General features: G+C 38.9%; 1 protein-coding gene across 2 annotated transcripts in view; it reads right to left on the reverse strand.

The window, feature by feature from the left end:
- Positions 1 to 787: 787 nt before the first annotated feature.
- The window catches only part of mfhas1 (multifunctional ROCO family signaling regulator 1), a 30,816-nt gene continuing 10,449 nt past the window's right edge, over positions 788 to 21,154 (reverse strand). The window contains exons 2-3 of one of the 2 annotated variants that reach the window (XM_026941068.3): positions 4,083 to 4,476; positions 788 to 2,967 (exon numbers count right to left, since the gene is read on the reverse strand). In XM_026941068.3, the coding sequence (XP_026796869.1) occupies positions 4,346 to 4,476 (131 nt within the window). In that variant the 3' untranslated portion in view covers positions 788 to 2,967; positions 4,083 to 4,345. The other variant, XM_053240063.1, reaches the window with a different exon arrangement.

The raw sequence follows: 21,154 nt of genomic DNA on the forward strand, positions 1-21,154 counted from the left end.
AAATCTTTACCCAACTTGAGTGAAGTTTAGACCCAGAAGAGCCAGTTATGGCAAGCGAGTGTGTAATGTAAATAGCCACATGTAACGTTTTAATGGCATTTTGAATGTAGGTCAAAAATGCAACCAATGCCTGTATGACATTTGACCTAGAGCACAAAGTGGCCCAGCTGAGTTCTGAGGTTTGGTCTTTTCGAGGTGGAGCTGTGGTCATGTGGTGGCAGTCAGATTTGGGTTCATCACCAGCATTCCACTGTGGCATGTGGGCAAGCATTGGGGCAATTCTCATTTACTACTGCAAATATTTGTTTAACTTGCTTAAAACAAGACCATCAAGCTTGTAGTTTTATAAAATAAGAGGAATATTTAAATTCTTTAAGTTCAAGGTGGAACATCATCAGTGGCATCTTTTTTAGGTTTCAGGTATAATTCCACTGGTAAATATTGGGGAGGAGAAAAAAAATTCTACATATCTAAGATGTCTGCCTCTATAACATACTAGTATGCATTTGCATGGCGAAGTTTACTTCATGTTTATAGTCTGCAGGAAGTCTCACTGTTCCCTAAACCACATCACATTTTGGGTGAGATAGACTTGCTACATTAGCCGTGTAGCTCCAGTCCAAAACGTAAGCAGACACCAAACATGGCTATAAGAGGTGTAGACGGGACATCGTGGATGTATGAAATTCACCCAAATAATTTCATTTAAACCAAGCTGGTTCCCTTAATATGGAGAATGTTATCGTAGTGTATGCTATGGCAATTATGTTCCTACAGGAAACATGTGTTTTGTCTGTAAATTTGGACAGTTTTTAATCATATGAAAAAACAGCAAGACAGTTTTCCCCCCAATACCATTCTACTAAAAAAAACAACAAAAAAAGGAACTAAAGGATGTAAAGCATAGTGCACTTCTGAAGAGCATGAACACTCAGTAATAGTTGACAAATTAAAAAAAAACAAGTTTCATGAGCAATATGAAAACAAATAGTTGTATTTGGTGCTTCTGACAGCTTGACGTACTCATAAATCAGAAAGTGTGTTCGTCTCTACGGTGAGCACACAGTAGCCATGCACAATGTGCAGCAAACCATACGAAATCATACAAGTTTGGTGACAACATACAAAAATAAAATTATTATGTACAAAAAAAGGTTAGCAACTGTTTTCATAAACAATATACATATCACAGGATCTGTCCTTTTCCAGAAGAACAGTGAAAGTGATATTTAAAAATGGAGGTGTATAAACAGTCTTGTCTTCACGCCAGCAAATTTACACCTCCGTCTGTTATGATATGTACAACATGTCCTGGCTCGTAAGAAAGCGAGCGGTGATATGTTACATGTGTCGAAACCAATGATGCTCCTAAACCTTCAGGCTTCAGTCAGCAGTCCATGGCTTCTTTATACTTCTATTTTACAGTTACAGGGTTTTTTTTTTAGTGGATAAAGACAGGAACCCATAGCAAAAATAAGGAGGAAACATGCAGCTGAGGATTTGACACAGGCTGAGAAAAACCAGGTGAGTGTCTACCGTATTTTCTGACCTATATGATGCTTTTATTTTCTTCGTGTAGCAGGTGCTGGGACTTATACAACAAAGTGATTTCCAAAATTCTCAAATAGATAAGTGAGCACTTTTAGGCATGTGTTTGCGTATCAACATTACATGCCTTTTAACAGAACACAACATTTAAACAATATTAAGTAAAATAAAATGCCTGGTACATGAAAGACACTTGAACATCCCAGCAATGTACAGTGTAAAAATCTTAGGCACATGTAGAGAACCTCTTTAAAGTGAAGATATTGATGTGATTTCTAAATATAGAAAAAGAAAATAGTATAAAGTGCAGTAAACAGTACAGAAAGGGAAAGAAAAAGGGTTGGTAGGTTGTTCAGAGCTACAATATAGTCAAATTTTATCTAAAAAGTGCTTTATTTAATATGGTACTTTCTTTTATTTAGTAATATGTAACTAACATTTCTTTTGTAAACCTAAAATATTCTACTGACATTAATGCAGAGGACATAAACTTCTAAGACTTTAAGAAAGGTCTATAAGAACTCTCTGGTGCCTGAGACTTTTGCACAGTGTCATACTTTTTTTTTTTTTTTTTCCACTATGCAGACAGAATTTGACTAGTATCCTTTGGAGCACCTTATATTCCAGAAAATACGGTACTATCCAAAATCATTATCAATTTCAGTGATTGTGAGCGAGCAGCTGGGGATACATGTGTGTAAACATTTAAAGCCAGAAATGTACTACAGAGAATCTGCATTGTCTGCAGGTTTGGACAGATTTCCCACTTATTAAAGAAAAAGGAAGTCAGGCAGTTGTTTTGGTGTCTAAATGTAAAGCCTAGTGCATTGTGAAGAGAAGGTACACTCAGTCATACTACAGAAATAAAACGACTCTGAGCCTGTGGAGTTTGGTATAATTTCCTGCTTTGGTCCTGGTTTCAGTTTAACCTGGATATCAGAAGAAAAGTAAGATGGCAGGTATGTTAAACCAATTTCAAGACATTTCAAGCTTTTCAGTCATTAATCTGAAATTTCCTACATCAGCATGCAGTGTAAGAAATGAATCAGGAACTCTTTTGATAGACGTGTTTACCAGAACTCTCACAAGCTACTGTACTACCACTGCAACCACTTTCTCTACAGGACCAAGGGTTTTTTGGGTAACAGATTGTCCCAATCCTCCATCAACTCATTCCACTTTTAATAACACCGTGACCTCTTCGTTCAACATTCAGCATCTGAGGAGCAGAACCTTCTTCCTTCATCCAGAATGAACAGAGCCTGTCCTCATGTTTTCTTTCTCATTCCTCCCCGTTTAGCAGTGAATGGATAAACAACAAGCTTCTCACAGAGACGTCCCATCCTGGGTCTGAGACTTCAGCTCCACAGTTTCTAATACTGTTCTTTGTTTGACAACCAGCAGCACGAGCTCATTAACCTGTGAAGGAGAGAATGAGAACGAGAGGACGGTGTGAAGATATTTAGTGTAAGACATGGACAAAAATACAACATAATTACCAGACAAGAAGTCAGAATAGCACTATATATATATATATGTAGTATATATAGCTAATGTGTGTTAGGGCTGGACAATATGACAACATAATATTGATATCCTGCTAAATTATATCACAATACACTTTTCTGACATACTGTGTACATCATGAGCAGAGGTGTACAAATCACTCATTTATTAGCTATCCCATGCTTTTTTGCCCAGAAACCAACGACGAATAAAAAGTGGTAGCTAGCATCATAGCGTAATGGAACAACATATTTTGGGCTAGTTAGCTAGTTAAGTGTGTTAATACAGATTATGGGAAACAAAGAATTCTAATGTCTAAAAATTTCTAATGTAGCACATTGTAAAAACTAATTAGCCAAGTCTGTTTGGTGTCTTTTATTTTATCTCGATATGTTTAACCGCAAAGTGGTGTATTGTGCTAACAGGAGAATATAAAACGTTCTATTAGCAGATAGATTGTACCTTAGCCGATGTGTGTAGTGCAGCAGGTGGTGGGACTCAGAACAAGTAGCGCACTGTAGTTATAGATTTGAGGTGTGTTACACCACTGCGGATGTGTTAGATACAAAAATGAAAACTTTTGTTGTAGTCTTTCTTTTTTCTTATTCTTTTTTGATATACTCTGATTGGAAGCTGCTGATTTGACGTCAAAATTTTATTCTGAATGCTTAAAATTGTAAAATTTTCCTTCTTTTCTGTGTTAAAGAATTGATTATAATCAACATCAGCTTTTCCACAATTTGTTTTTTTATATGCAAGTTTTGCTGAGAGTTTGATAGTAAACCTATACATTGTGATACATATTGTGTATTATCTTCAAGTATTGTAATATATTTTTGTTAGATGACCCAGCCCTAATGTGTGTACAGTAGTTCTGTTTTAATGTTGCTTCACTGTCCAAGTCGCCGTTCTTGCTCTAGAGTAAAATAAAACTTTTTAAATCTGGTGATTTGTACCAGACAGAGATTTTACTGCTTTACTGCTAGAGTGGAAGATTGTGCTAAGAGCTCATTTCCCATGCTACGTACTGCAGTGTGTGGGATTCTTCATGTCTTCATGTGTGTACATGGCTGAGAGTGTGTATCCACACTGGCTCCTGTGGAACACACATCCCATCACACCATCGTCTTCTGAGCACACATGAAGTGGAGGCAAAACAGGCACACACACACACACACACTGATGTAGCTCCATCTGGTGTTCTTTGTGTGTGTTACAGGGAAGACGGAGGTGCAGCAGGGTGTGTGAGGACGTTTACAGTCACTGTGCTGTGCTGGAAGGGACGTTTGTGTCATTTGTGACTGGGGCTGATCAGAGTGGGAGAGGGAGGGTAGACGAGGGCCACGTTGACGCGCTCCGAGCCGTTCTTAGGACAGATGATCTCAGTCAAGCCCTCGGGTCGAGGCTGGCTCAGCAACTCGCCTGCAACAAAGAAACACATTACAAATCATTTAGTGATGATAACACAAATCATATACTATACTGGCAAAAGTTTGTGGACAAATGACCATCACACTCATGTGCCTGTTGAACACCCAGTCTAGATTTAGTCCTCCTTTGCTGTTATAATAACCTCCACTCTTCTGGGAAGCCTTTCCACTTGATTTTATAACTTGGCTGTGAGGATTTGCTCATTTAGCCACAAGAGCATCAGAGAAGTCTGACACTGAGGTTGGGTGAGGAGGCCTGGTGTGCAGTCGACATTCCCGTTCATCCAAAAAGTGTTCAAGTGGGGTTGAGGTCAGGGCTCTGTGCAGGCCACTCGAGTTCTTCCACTCCAACCTTGGCAACCCATGTCTTCATGGAGCTCTCTGTGCAGAGCAGCACTGTCATGCTGGAACATGTTTGGACCCCTTAGTTTCAGTGAAGGGAAACTGTAATGCTACAGTATACAAAGACATCCTATACAACTGTGTGCTTCCAACTTTGAGGCAAAAGACCCGCATATGTGTCAGGTGTCCACATACTTTTGGCCATAGTGGCGCTTTTATGGTACCTAAATAAGGGGCGGGGTTAGCAGCACAGCTTATTATTGATTTGTTACAGCTTCTCTTTCAAGCAACACTGAACATCATACAGAGAACACCACCAATTTGTTGTTGATTGAAAATGGATATAGTAATTGTTTCTTTTTTTTTAATCAAGTTTTATGCTCCTATTCAGTTTTTTTTAATACACTCATAGGCAGCTTGTTCCTGTTAAGACATTATTTGTGTTCACTAGAGGGCAGCAGTATCCTGTGCTGGTGCTGAGGGAGGCTCCTAAATGATGGAGCTCTGTGGATTACTGAAGAGAGCAAAACACCATGGGTCACAAGACCAATGAAACAGAGTATAATACATGTCACTCCAAGTTTCTTCAGCATCATCATCGTCATCAATAAAGCTCCAGTCAGGGCCATGTGTATCCCTCTACACCTACATTCTATCCTTCATCTTCACGTCATATATTTTATACCTACAAAAACGCAGAAATATGAGTTTTATTGCGAGACACAATATCTGTCCTCCACAGGGCATAGTCACTGTACAAAATTACTGACTCTATATGATAGAGCTTTGTGTGTCCTCCTTGTGTTCATGTGGGTTTCCTCTGAGTTCTCCAGTTTCCTCTCGTCTCCCAAAAATCTCAGGATATGTTCTGGATCTACCACGACCCTGACCGGGATTACTGAAGATGAATGTACAGTGTAATGCCAGAATTAGGCCACATCCTAATTAACATGCTGAAGCAGCTGATCGCTCATTCCTGTAGAGCAGAACGCAGGGTTCATTGTAACACTATTGGGAAATCATACAGATGTCCAACACAGTATGTATCAGCAAATCCAAGTTTCATTATTAAAATCAAGTCACTCTTACAAACACTGTTATCGAGTTTTAATCACTATTTCAGTTAAAGGCCTTAGAACTAAGAAGTGTTTACAACTATGTTTTGTTGGTATTAAGGAGCTCTTTGTAATGTTTAGCACCAATTCTGCATTCAACTTATCTTAGAAGAGTGAAGTTGGAGCTCAGAATAATATCATTTTCTACCTCTGTGCAGGCTACAAAACGGAAAAAAATCAGTGGCGTCTCCATGTTCATCTTTTGTTAGCAACAAGCTAGCCAGCTAACAGGGACGCGTGATGTATATTTTCCTCCTCAAAATAGGAAACTGTATGATGTTAGAGATTTAACAAGAAAATACATGTGCATGTTGGTTGACCTAAAGCAAATACTTGTGTAAACAGCATATTTCTTAAAGATAGGAAGTGCTACTTTGTTGTGTTTACTGTTCATGCTGTGAGCAGCCATGTTGATTTGACGTCACTTGCTGAACTCAGGTTTGCTTTGAGGAGACCTACCTATTCCCGAGTAGGAATTCTGAATTGAGGGGGTATTTTCTTCGTTTTTTTCCGTAATCAGAGGTTGGAAATTATGAGTTATGCCCTTTAGTCGAATGCAGCATAACTACATTTTTTTTGTATCTGGTAAATTTATATTAATATGAAATTACACATTCACATTCTGTGCATGTTAAAACATTTTGTGCTTAATAGAAATTCTTTAGAGTATTTACAAATGCAGACAGGTCTGATCAAGGATGAAACGTCTGAGAATTTGTGTCAGGATATGTGTCATGAACATCCTTATGATATCCTTATGATAAATATCACAATCTAAACCTCCAAGTAATTTAGTGGTGAGTGATTTCACTTTGTACAAAAGCACTCAGTATCACAGTTAATCCCATTTAAGGAAAACTTAAAATCTGGTGTATGTGTGAAACAAAGAGCACTGTGTGTGTGTGTGTGTGTGTGTCAAGTATGTACAAATCAAGGCAAACAAAGTCATTACCGACATACTCGGAAATTGCCAGTGCAGCACACAGCCTTGTCAAGACTAGCTCGGTATTTATTAAAGACAACAGAGAAACATTTCACACACTGAGGGTGTGACTCACTCTAAATAACAGAAGAGCTTTAAAAAAAAAGCTGCAGTAGTGCTCCGGCTCATGGTTACGTCCACTCTGCACGTTTTCCTCCCAATAATCAGTTCAGTGCAGCACTTAAGCCATTAGTCTTATTGATTTTCAGCTCTCCTGCTAATAGAAGGGTGGAGCTGGCCTGGGTCAAGACATCTGAGCTAACAAAGCATAGTGCCAACACACAAGAATACACAAGTTCACACATGCAATCTGGGCTCGGGGGTGAAGGTCATCTTGGTGGGGACCAAATATCCCCACAAGGATAGGAATATCTGACAGTTTTGACCTTGTGGGGATTTTTTTCTTTCTATAAAAGAGAAAAAAGTTGCCTTTATATATAAGTTGCCTTACTATAGTTAAGGTTAGATCTAGTTTTAGATGTAGCAAAGCATTAGTAATTATGGAAACTGAAGGTTCTCACAAGAATAGAGAAGAATAAAGAATTATTGCATTTATTAATGTTATTAGCCTGGAGTAACAATAGATCTAACTCTGAGCTGTAAGTGTAAGTCACTCCTAAGAAGGAAGCGAAGGATTATTGTCTCAGCCCTTATGCAGGAGGCGTGGCCTTTGTGTCTCAGCCCTTATGAAGGAGGCGTGGCCTTTGTGTCTCAGCCCTTATGAAGGAGGCGCGGCCTTTGTGTCTCAGCTCTTATGAAGGAGACGCGGCCTTTGTGTCTCAGCCCTTATGAAGGACACGCGGCCTTTGTGTCTCAGCCCTTATGAAGGAGACGTGGCCTTTGTGTCTCAGCCCTTATGAAGGAGACGTGGCCTTTGTGTCTCAGCTCTTATGAAAGAGGCGTGGCCTTTGTGTCTCCACTCTTATGAAAGAGGCGTGGCCTTTGTGTCTCAGCCCTTATGGAGGAGACGTGGCCTTTGTGTCTCAGCTCTTATGAAAGAGGCGTGGCCTTTGTGTCTCCACTCTTATGAAAGAGACATGGCCTTTGTGTCTGTTAGTCCTAACAAATAAGGTGTGGCCTTTGTGTCTAGTAGCAGTGAATGGGGTCTGTCCTCGGCCTGTCAGTCCCAGTGAAAGACCTGTGGCATTTGTGCCTGGCAGTAACAGTAAGTGGGCAAAATGTCCTCTGCCTCTCAGTCCAGTGAAGGAGGCGTGGCCTTTTTGTCTGTCAGTCCCAGTAAAGGGGATGCGGCCTCTATGCCCATCAGTCTGACTGACTGAGGCATGACCTCAGCGCTGGTCAGTACCAGTAAAGGAGGCGTGGCCTATGTGCCCACCCATAAGTGTCAAAGAAGCATGGCCTTAGTGAGTTTCTGTTCAAGTTAAATGGAGGCATCGCTGCGGTGCCTGACCAGTCCACTGAAGAGGGCGTGACCTCGGTTTCTATCAGTCCTAGTGAAGGGGGCAGGGCCTCATTGCCTGTCAGACTCAATGTAAAAAGCCTATACTACTCCTGACTTGTCAATATAAATAAAGGAGACGTGGTTTCTGTGCCTATCAGTAGCAATGAATGGGATTAAACAGGCGTAGGCGTAGGCCTAAGTCCCATATGAAGGTGTGGCCAACTGCTTCTCAAAGCTCACTTCCTGCCAAATAAAAGTATAATCCTAAAATCATGCTGCATTCTAATTTATATTAACATCTCAGAATTGACTAATAATGGGTCATAGGCACTTTGATTCATTTGTACTAAAGCTGGTTTCTGATGATTCTAGTCAGACTGAGTCATGCAGTGGATGATCTCCCAGTGTGAGTGACCTCAGCACTGCAGCACTCCATCCTGCCTCCCTCTGCTCTCGCCTCAGGAGTCATAGCACAGGAATGTGCCATTCATCCTCTCTTTCTCAATAACGTTTCCAGGTACAACACACGCTCACATTCCTGTGCTGCGGTTCTCTCAGGCCTGTCTGTTCCTCTGCCAGGTTCTCCAGCTTGCTCCTTTTCCCCCACTCGCTCTCTGAGGAGCAGTTTAAGAGCCTTAAAAGGAAACCTGCTGTTTCTTTCCAGTCTCCTGGAAAATGTTTCTTTTCCTGTTCCACAAAGTTTCCTCCCTAAAAAACAGGCCAGGCTGAGCGGTTACTGTCTGTGCACTGTAGAGCAGAGAGAGAGAGAGAGAGAGAGAGAGAGAGAGAGAGAGAGAGAGAGAGAGAGAGAGAGGAGAGAGAGAGAGAGAGAGAGAGAGGAGAGAGAGAGAGAGAGAGAGAGAGAGAGAGAGAGAGAGGAGAGAGAGAGGTCTACTGTTCTAATGAATGGAAATAACAAGATGCACTGAAAAAGAGGAAATTCTCACAGCTACAGTCAATTTCTTGACCAGTTACAACAAGCAATATCTACAGAAAGTATAAACACGTCTCCTGACAGTCAGTTTCAGCTTATCTCTTACTTAATGATTAATTCTCATTTATTATCCATTACTTATTGTATGTAAAAGACACTTATGTAAACTGTTAATTACAGAAAGCTCTGCAGCTTCAGTATTGTAATAGTTTTATAAGTAATAACGAATAAATGCCTTTACTTCACGTTAATAAAGATAAGTGACCTTTTGTTCTGCCACTCCTAAACTATCTCAGTATTCATCTTTCTAATATTTAATCCTTTTATTGTAGCATGCAATATTAAAAACAACTGTTTAGTTATTTATCATTCATAAGATTATATCATTATCTTCATCATCATAGCTATTCATACTCACAATAAATACTCACAATAAATGCCACTATTCTACTGGAATGCATATCCTACTTCACACGATATTGTGTTTATATCATATATTTATGTAACTTCTCAGCTTTAAATTCTCACCTGTTGTTACCTGCAGCAACTGAAATTCCCTGCACATATAGTACTTGGTGAATAAAGGTTGTTTTTTTTTAAAAAATTCTGATTAAAATATCAGACATTCTTATCATCGACTACAGCTGCTCTGCATTTTAACTGTAGGTAACATCAGCACATAGCTAAGTTTTTACTGATTTCACCATCAGAGTCTTGATTTGCGTCATTATTTTTTGCACCTACGAATGTATTCTATGATGTTATTCTCCTACAGTTTGCATATTTTAGCATATTGGGGGGCTGATTGAATGTAATTTGTGATGTCTCAAAATGAGCTCATACATAATCTCCAAATCAGCTTTCTACATAAACACTGAGCAAATGATCTCTGTTTGGTATGGAAACATTAGTGCTGTGCTAATAAATTGACAATCACACACAAGATATTTAAGAAGAGTTAGTCTTGTACTTTACATACTATCTCTTCATTCATACACAGTTGAGTTGTGCACAGTGCAGATATAGACATATTTGGCTTACTATTATAAGTAGAGGACAGGAAGACAGGAAGTTAAGCATACCGGAAGTTAAATTCGCCAAATACATTGCTGAGTGACAGAGCTGTGGCGCGATGCCAGTGTCGGGCCTGTCGCCTGGCCCCCGCTCGCTCGTCCTCTCATCCATACTAATGCGGAGATAGAGAGAGAGAGACAGGCTTTGACCTTCTCCTCTCACTGCTTTTACTGGCCTGGCCACAGCTTCAAGTGTGACTTGGCTTTAACCTCAAACCAGCACTGCAAGTGTGTGTGTATGTGTGTGTCAATACTTAGTCATCTCTCAGGTGGTTAGGATTTGCTCAAACATGGTCCAACACTGACACACACCAAACCCAGCATCTAGGCCACAAAGCGCTCTGTGTAAGACTGTGATATAATCTGGCTTCCAGAGAAAACAGACTTGTTCAGCTCCACCATTCCTTTATACTTTCATCCAGATGTTATCTCCAGATTTCAGACCAAAACACTACGCACAGATGATGCATATCCTTAACCAGGACAGTCTGAAACTCCATTCCGCTTATATTCATCCTCTAAAATGACAGCATGAAGAGACGCTGACTGCTAAAGAATGACACTGTACGAGAACCACATGATGTAAATGTACATAAATGTACACAAATGTCTCTTTAGCCCAAAACGGAACTGAAGTGTCTCATGTTTGCTGCTTTAATTTTGCACTGGAGCTACGAGGCTAATGTACCTTAAAACTAGTAAAAGGTTACAGCTTCCGATTTAGTATAAAACAGCAAACAGCATACATAGATGTAAAACTATGTAAAACTAATTTTTTTAACTGAATTACTGCTTTAAGAAAGCGGTACTCTGTGTATTAAGAGATGGTAAAAGAAAAACACATTTCCCTCCTTTTCATCCTTACAGTCTGACTATCTCATGATTTCTGCATAATCAATGACAAAATAATTTTATACTAGAAGAAATAGGGACAAAAAAAAACCCCTACACATGTTCTTTCTTGTACTTTTCGTACATTTGAGTGTAAAAAAAGGTAAAAGAAATGATTTTCAGGCATCTAATGTAAACCTTTTGCAAAGAATATAAATATGATTTGAAATAAAAGCATTAATGTAGGTTTCTTTACATCTTTATTACACTTACTGAGCACTGCTTTTCAAAAATGTTATATATTTTCTGACACCTTTTTCATATTTTAACTGCTGCTTTAACTGGAGATGGGGGATTGTTACAAAAGTACCAGTACTTTCAATCCTAACAGATCCTAATCTCAAATGGTTAATTTCTCATATAATTCTTGATGTTATCAAATTCTCATGGTAGGAATTTCTCATCTGTGTGTACAAAAGATGTTGTTGCCATACTAGTCTTGGTATTACTTGGTATTTCAGTGGTATCGTCCATCCTTATTGTTAACTGAATATCCGTCTTTGAACAGACATTTGTTATGGTGATGTTCCAGTACCTGTGGAAGGATCCATGGCACACACATCAGTCATACAGTGAAACCTCAGTACGTGTCAGACAGCTGGTAAACTTTTCAGGAAGCTGCAGTTTGAACAGTGAGCGTCTCCTAAAGAAACCCCGCTGCCGCTTCAGCATCGCTCTCCACGGCTAATGCACTCATAATAAAAATCAGTGTAAACATTTTCGCTGATGGTACATTAAAAGCTTCTGGAGCAGATCTTTATTTCTTCTTCCTGTTTCTGTCCACAAGATGCTTGCATTAATAAGAACCTAAAAATAGAGTTCACTGGAAAATAACTCGGGAATGAATTCCAGACACTTAAAGCTTCGCGCCATCATCATCATAATAAATTAAGATGTACAAACAGTTTGTTGAATGTAGATCAGATAGTTTGCTAGCAGTCAAGAGCAGAGTCATGGAAAATACTGACAGCAAGTTAAAATACTGATCTCTCTCTCTCTCTCTTTCTCACACATACACATACACACACACACACACACACACACACACACACACACACACACTACACAAAGACCTGAACTCCTTTTCACTCACAGTCAGCTACGTGCTAGTTCTCTACAGGATTGAAGGACCACTGGAATGCATCACCTCCTGTTTTAAGGGGTCAAGAGGATGTGGATTGAGAAAACCGTCCAAGACAAACATCCTCCTGAGCTAAAAATGAGCCACAGGATAAGAATTTGTTCCTCGACTTAGCCTTAGCACACATCTGTGCTGTAACCTCGATGTAACCTTCATGAATACTTGTACTCCTCTGAAACTTGGGTTGGTTTGGTTTACATTAGCTAAAAAGAGATCCATCTCTTACCCAAAAAAAATATTTTCTTGACACACCAAATCTTCATACACTTGCTTTAAACAATATCATATAGCTCCATAGTGCTGCTTGGGGTATGCTATTAAAGGAAATGAATCAATGACAGGCTGGTGTGATGTGGCCTGAAAATCAGTGGAGTTACTGTAACCACCATGAAGTTCTTATAACACCAAGTTTGTTTTATTCCGCTTATACCACAGCAATTTGTCAAACGATCCCAATTTTTACTTAATAAAAAACACATCAATTTTTTATCCATTTAGATTTACATTTAATGTTGTGGAACATCTGCAAAAGAAGTTAGTTCCTGCTTTTGTTTCTCTTTTTTTTCTCTTGAAGTTAATAATTCAAAAACAAACACCTCAGAGTAAAGTCCTCTGTCTTGACTTCATATAGAAAAACTTAAATCTCTTACCTCTGACTGCTACAGATGCAGTGACACGGGAGACTCCTTCCATAACTGTTTCTATATTTCTATGGCTATATCCTGGCAGAAAACTTATATTAATGATTATACATCTGTGTCTAATAAAAAAAGGGGTGTCAACACTAACACAAGTAAATTAAAAAAAATTAATCTTTTCTTTTGCTTTCCCATCCACAGTAAAACATATTTTCAAATCCGCTCTCCAAAACAGATAAATCTGATATAATATATATAACTTTTCGAAAAACAGACGTGTGATCAGGGGACTCCAATGTGACTTTGCCATCCAGTGCCATTTTCTGTATCAGGTGTTTTAATTTCACGCTGAATGAGCAAATCCTCACAGCAGTCACGCTCCAAAATCCAGTGGAAAGCCCTGCCAGAAGACTGGAGCTTATTATAACAGCACAGGGGGACCAAGTCCATATTAATACCCATGGTTTTCGATAGACACATATCGGTGTGATGGTCAGGTGTCCATATACTTTTGACCATAAAGTGTAGTTATTAACAGCACAAGTTTTTTTTGTTTCCAGACCACTGGGAGCATTAATGACACCCCAACTTCCTGTGATCCTTTACATCCTGCTATTGAGGATGTAATGGTCCACTGAAAACACTTTCTAATCTGAAAAACAAACAAAAATAGTTTCTATGGTTGCTAATGTAAGCGGTTAGATTTTTATCCCATTTTATCCCATGAGGGAACATTCCTCAGCCATCGCTAATGCCTCCGCTATCAGCGAGCAGCAGGAGTACAAACACCACATACTTCTGCACAACTGTCTGGGTGGTAAAGCAAACAGTGTCACAGCAGTTAAACAAGGTCCATGACACCGAGTTTAACACCTTTTATTCCTTACATTAGACGATGCAGTGAGATAGAGGTCAGTGACAGAGGAGTCAAAGGAAGAATGAATAATGCTGCAATCCATTGCACTCGGAACTTGAAAAATCTAACCTCCAACATGGAAAAGTGCAATGGAATGGTCATTCAACTCAGAATTCCCATTTGGGAACTCGGGCAACATCCATCTTGCATAGCCATCTTTGCATCAAGGCAAATCGTGATTTTGCCTGATATCTAGCTTTTGGATTGTGAAAAAGGATTTTAACAGCTTTGTAAGTTTAGATTTGTAACATAATTCCATTCATTTCAGCCCAACTAAGCAACTGTCACCACTGGGACCAAAAATTTTCATCAACAAAGATGAACATGACACTTAACCTAGCTTATACGCCATTTCTTTTTGCTAATTGTGCAGAAATAATTCATGTAGATCTTCTTTTTATATATCAAATTCAGAGACTAGCCATACATTTATGACCTTGCTCAGGCCATCCATGTTTTTCCAAGCAGAAGCACTTCAATACAGTTAAATTGGAACTCAGGAAAATCGACTTGAAACTTTACAATGCTACAGTGGATGGCGGCATAAAAACACCTTTTCCCATTGGAATGGACACACAGTCCAATGTAAGCAAATTAAAAAAAAAAAACACAGCTGAGGGAAGGAAGTGATCCGACTGCCATCCTGTAGATATGCAGCCATTCCAACTGAACAGCCGTCTCGTGACAGAGCTGAACAAATGCGCAGGAAGTGATGAGCCAACAGCAAGCAGTGCACCGATCACTTGTTATTTTTTATTTTCAATACAATACCTAGGGTGGACGAATCATAAATGTATTAGCTAGCCCACCAGGTGAGCAAAAGCTCAGGAGGTTGGCATGGAAACCAAACTGATGACTAAAAATTGGTAACTAACCCAATGTAATAACGTATGGTGAGCTAGTTAGCTAGTGCACATTAATACAGAGAAGGGAAAGAAAATATGAATACATGACCATGTAGCACATTGTGTTTGCGACTTGACAAAACGCCAACAAGTCTTTGGCCCAAATTTCAGCTATGCGATGTGATGTTTCAGACAAGATATAATGGCAAGACATCAAACTTAATAAAGACTAAACGATGATATAAATTTAGAGCCTGAGTTCTCAACATCAGGGTCCTGAAATCAAATGGATTCACAAGATGATTTTCACCAACTGTTATGGTGGAATTATAAATATTTATTTATTCAAATTTCAGCTTCTTCTAAGCCATTTTACACCAGACTGCAGCACTGCCATTTCCAACTCACCCCATGTTAATTAAAGTGGCCTTGCACACTGAGCATGTGCATTTGGCACCAGACAAAGAGTATTTTTGCACTGGAGTAACAGTTTTGAACTAGAAACAGGGCATCTTATTTTGAATTAGAAACACAGCGTACATGATAAGATGGTAGGTTTAAGCCTCCCTTACTTGTTAACAACATTAGCCTCATAACTCAGACAACAAACATGTCTTGGCTGATTATTTTGGAGTAAAGAGTGGCAATGAAAGCTACATTGCTTCATGGAACGAATAAAATTACGGCAGTAGACAATTTGGAAAAATTGTGTAAAATGAAATCTGACCAGAATTTTAGGTTAATATCAGTAAGACGTAAGAATGATACTCAGGAACAACCAAGTGAGTCATTCTTCCTGCATGTCTTTCTTTGTTACATTGCACACAGTACACTTTACACATGCAATAATTTTTGTCTCTTGCATTTTTGCACTATTAGTAATTTTGCAATTGTAAATTGTAATTTATGCCTTGTGTATTATTTTGTTATGTCCTTAATTTATGTCATGGGCTGCTGGAGGATTCACAGAGTAAGAATTTCATTGTATGGTGTAAAAGACTGTTTCCTGTACATATGACAAACTCTTGAACCTTATTGTCGCTGGTGAGTCCTAGACTGAGAGCCTGGGGAGATACTGGCATTTTGGGAGAGATTTTGGCATTTCAGGAGGGATACTGGCACTTCGGGAGAGATTCTGGCATTTCGGGAGAGATTCTGGCATTTCGGGAGGCATTTTTGTGCCAGCGTGGTTTTCAGTGCCAGACGCACCTGCAGCTGTAAGATGTCTGCGTCCTGCTGAGCAGCAGCTGAAACACGCTGCCACATCTGCGGCACCGTTCGAGTGTAGCTCTGATCAGAATTTGCCAGGCGCTTAAGTTGCCTCCTGATTATTAAACCCTGAGGATGACCGAGCATTCCTCTTCCAGCTCTCTAATCCTCTGCACCGGGTGAAAAGCCGAGTCAGAGCTCAGTCCAGGCTCACTGTGAGGGAGGAACGTGCTGTGAAAGAGCAGCTCTGTTTTTCTGGGTCTGAGGCACAGCTGTTAACATCTGCCGCATTAATGAGCACAGTGCACAAAGCTCGCTAGCCATCTGTGCAATTAGGGACGTCAAGTCGCATCAGTCCACACAGAATCTGTCCCTGAGTTCATCCTGTGATCATACGGCAGGGTCTTCACAGTCTGTCACTGTAACCCTAAACCCAGCAGTCACTAAACACCCTGCTGGAAGCTGTACTTAAATCCCTACAAGCACTGTAATTAGTGATCTAATTGTAGAAAAACTTCCGAAGAGATGGTAGATTCCAACAACTACACCACCAATCATAGGTTTGTACACCCCTGCTCATAAAATATAATCAGTTTTACTATTGGAGAATAATAAAGACGACTTCATTCAATAATAAAGAAAAAACAACATGGAATTATGCAGTGACTTAATTGTGAATTAAGTGAATTAATGGTGAATTAAGTGTCTGACAAATCAAAACCATTTTATATTTTAAATGTATTCTTAACAGTATATCTAAAGAAGCTGTGCATACTCTCTTCATCTTCTCAACCAGCTTCATGAGGGAGTTTCACCCAGGAGGCTTTTCTTACACTTCCCAAATAGGTCAAGTACTTCTGCTATGCTCTAAATAAAAACTACCGCTTTAGGAAAACAGTCAGGCTTTAAAAAAAATGCAGGTTTTTTTTTTTAATACTACTTATTAAAACACATTTTGATTCAGACATATATGTACACATGACCATTAACTTCATTACTTGTCTTAAGATGCTTTTAGACAATTACGGCAGCCTTTACAATTATTATGTGTCACGCTGTATGAGATCTGAATAAAACTTTGGCTGAATGCTATAACACAACTATGTGATAACGTGTTCTCCATGTCAGATTATAAATATGATAAAGATCCTATAAGGATAGACATACGATCAGAACACATCACTACGTTCTGATTACATCGTCATTTAGCGCGATCTGTGCAGAAAAAAAAAATTTAATAAGGATATTTTTCTGTTCATTAGCATGCATGGTAGCTTTGCAACTCACTGTATAAGGGGTCAGGCATGTCGGCTTGTAACGTTATATGAATTATTGTGAGCAGTGAAATGATCCCTTGCTCAAATAAACATTTCATATCACATTTTGAGTTTTGCATATTCCTATGCCATCCTCCTATTTATGGCTCACGGCTGCTGTTGAACATGCCACCTTGTGTCTTTTTGTCCCCACCTAGACCTCTCTAGCACTTTTTCAGACCAGGATCTGATGCCTGTATTTCAGGTTATGAATCCTTGTGGGGGAGGATGGCGCTTTGTATCGCTGTGCCTTCAGCTGTGTGCACTCTGGATAAGAGCGTCTGCTAAATGACTAAATGTAAACAATAAGTCACTGGCAGATTTATGACTGGCAGCCGAGCTGTACAGAACAAGAAAGGTTGCGGCAGGGGCAAACTCGGAAACTCCTAACAAGGGGATAGAGCACATATAGCACAGAGTCAGACACACAGATAGAGAGACAGAATTAGCAGTCTGGTCATGTGACTCCCAGCTTTCAAAATGAGCACAGTCATTCCGAGCGGCTCCAGACAAGCAGGCTAAGGATCACTTAGTGTGAATAAGTAACTTATCAGTCATGCTTTGATTAAATGGAGCACCGCTCTTTGCAACACACTGAAGGCTATTCAGTCCCAGTGAAGGTGCATTTAGCTCTGACATGGTGCACTTCAACTATTCATTCATGTGTGCAGTGACCTGAAGGGAAATTCTGCAAACAGAGAGATGCTGAAGCGAGATAAAGAGCCATTTAACTTCCTCAGGACTGTACATGTCCCTTAAAGCCAGCATGCAACATGCCATGGAAAAAAAAGAAGAAAAAAAAACCCTTGTAAGAACTGATAACTGTCTGTAATTTCCTGCTTCTGAATTCCAAACATTACGGTAAGGGTTTCCCGGTTACTACAATATGATACATCACGACTACAATAAACCGAGACACAATACAGGTGAGTCACATGATCAGAGCTCAAAATCTGTCCTGTTGTCAAGGGACAACACAAAGATCTGAAGGAACAAAGGGGAAAGAAGGAGACAGAGCTAATGGAAAAGGGGACACAGATGAACAGTAAGAGCCAAAATCTCTAAATGCGGACATCACAAAGTTTCAGGACAGGAAAGCCCTCATTAAATCAAACCGATCTCACATGGAAGAAGCTCAAGACTTGAGAGCACAGCACTGAGCTAGACAAGTAAAGCACCCTTTCAAGCTTAGATCTGCATTCCTTCTGATCCAGCACAGGTCAAATGAATTAGGTAATGCCACACACATTACCTAACATAATGACACAACAGGATTGACCACGTCTCCTGGGGATTTACTGAGCATCACTGGATGACATCATCTCATGCATACAAAGCATTAATATAAAGACATCACAGCATGGCCAAACATAAGGCCTGAGTATGTCATGATTTGACATAAATAAACCAACTCCTACAAATCAGCGGTTGTTTTTAATTAATACTAATTAACATATTTCTTTTTCAGACTGACACAAATCAATATTATAGCTACAAGAGTGAGGTGGGCAAGCAATGATTTCTATAATGTTCTTGTTTCAGAGCTTGTACATTTCCATACATAATGTGTCATACAGAAATACATAAACATAAGTGTTAAGAAAATCAGCAGTAGTTTTGTCAAATAAATTTAATTTAATATTATTAAATTCATATTTTATTTAATTTAAGAAATAAGGATAAAAAGAGATCTCAGCCTTTCTTGTACAAGAGACATATTGCAATCCTGCCACTGTACGCAGTCTGAATAGTTTTCAGTGTGCATGGCCTCACGTGATGATAATGTTAGCCTTATGAATTAGTTACAAAACAGCGCAGGCTGGCGACTACAATGAAATTTTCTATCCTTCCAAAATCAGGTCAAAATCAAAAGGGCTTTGTGGGAGGATTTTACGAGTGATAAAAATCACATGCTCACATTTCTACACCACAACATGGCTTAAACAAGAAAAAAGGAACAACTTGGATGAAATCTTTTTGTTTTCTTTTTGCTGTTAGTTCGATTCATACCTTTTCTATGGCACCCCAAGCCACAAAAAATGAATAAAATGTGAAAACGCTTAAATGATGCATAGCTATTGTTCACAATAGAGCTGGGCAACATGATGATCATTTATCACGATATCGATTGTATATGTTACAATAAACTTTACAATTTCATTGTGTTTTATAACAATTTTGAACTCTTGATTGGAAGCAGATAATTTCATGTTAAACGTTTTTACTGAATCTCTAAAATTGTATATACTAAATTTAACCCTTTTCCTTCAATGGCTCCAGTGACCATGCCCTGCGTTCTCATCCTGACTTCCTTCTATACCGGTTTGTGCAAAGACAGGCATTTTGTTGTACTGCGCATATACATAATGACAGTAAAGGTCAGGTTTTTTTTTTCAAAAAAAAAAAAAAAAAGACATTTCAAGTCAGAAAGGGAACAGAGCATCAGACCTGAATAAGCCCTCAGCACTCAGCACCTCAGGACATGTTTACTATACAGAAGCAGTGATGAAAATAATATCGCTTGAAGTATCACTTTCTCTTCCCAGCTTGAGGCTTTGCCAGGAAAATCAGACATCTCATGAGATCTAATATCATGGAAACACCCAACGAGTTTCCTGTTCCACTCTCCATTACTGTAACAATCTTTCCTGCACACAGCGGCGTGACCTAATTTTAGGATACAGTATCGTATTTCTCAATTTTACAGCACTAACGGAAAGACTTACACACTAAAATATTAAGTACATAAAAACATATTGACTTGACAGTTGTTGTACACTTAGCTGACCACAAGCTTCAGAATCTTAAAGGCAACAACCTGATTATTTTATAAACAATTATTGACAGGAAGAACTAATTTCGAACACCTTGAAAGTAAGAGCTTTTCACAGCATAATATAGACACTGGATTGAAAAAATGAACATATTTATTTGAAGTGGACATATGGGGCTGTCAGAATCGGCAACGTAAGCTCTAAAGTCACATCAATGTTTACACGGAAAGTTCCTTGTATTAAGAGACGGGTTATGTGGGTACATAGGTGTGGTCCATTCATCACGAATATTAAAAATCATGCATTTTTCAACAGCGTCTAGTCCACCGCCTTTTAATACAAGCAACTGTCTTTAGTTTTTAGTTGAAGACTGATGTTAAAGAAGGAAACAGTGTTTTTTTTCTTTTGCTGTCAAATGTAATATGATGAAATAAACAAAAGCAAGACTCAATGGTGTCTCTACTGCCAGCTTGAAGTCTGGCTTGAATTAAAAAAAAATGATGTTTATTGTAAAAGATAAGATGCCTAGCAACTTTAGAGTGCATCAGGACTACACACTGGGGCTCATTTATCAAATTTATTTGTAGATTTATTTGTAAATCACATTTACACAAGAAAAGTGGTATTAATGAAAATTCAGCGAATTGGAAGAACGTTTGAATCCTATATTCACTCTTAATTTTGTGGACATTTACAGTTAAGGAGACTTATATTGTATAATTGGTGATGAGTTGCTGCAGTTTTATACACAGATTCTGCTGTCAAGTATAAATCGCTTATTTATTTCAATTACACACAAATCTACTGAACATTTTGTGAAACGCTGTCACTTTTATATTAATTCTATTTTATATTAACTTGAAAAGAGAGATCCAAAACACGTCCGTAATTTAATAATAAGTGTCGCCATTCAATTAAGACAAAAGTAATGACACTCTATAAAAGAAAGAAGCATTTGTATGTGTCTATGTTAGCAGGGACGCTGCATTATTGCAAACTTTAGCACACACTATGCTTCGGAGGTGCTCTTTCACTATTTAGTTGTCATTTTTCCTTTTCAGCTCTCTATGAGCTGTCATTTTTGTATAAATT

The sequence above is a fragment of the Pangasianodon hypophthalmus genome, chromosome 15, assembly GCF_027358585.1.
Source record: "Pangasianodon hypophthalmus isolate fPanHyp1 chromosome 15, fPanHyp1.pri, whole genome shotgun sequence".
Lineage (NCBI taxonomy): Eukaryota > Metazoa > Chordata > Actinopteri > Siluriformes > Pangasiidae > Pangasianodon > Pangasianodon hypophthalmus.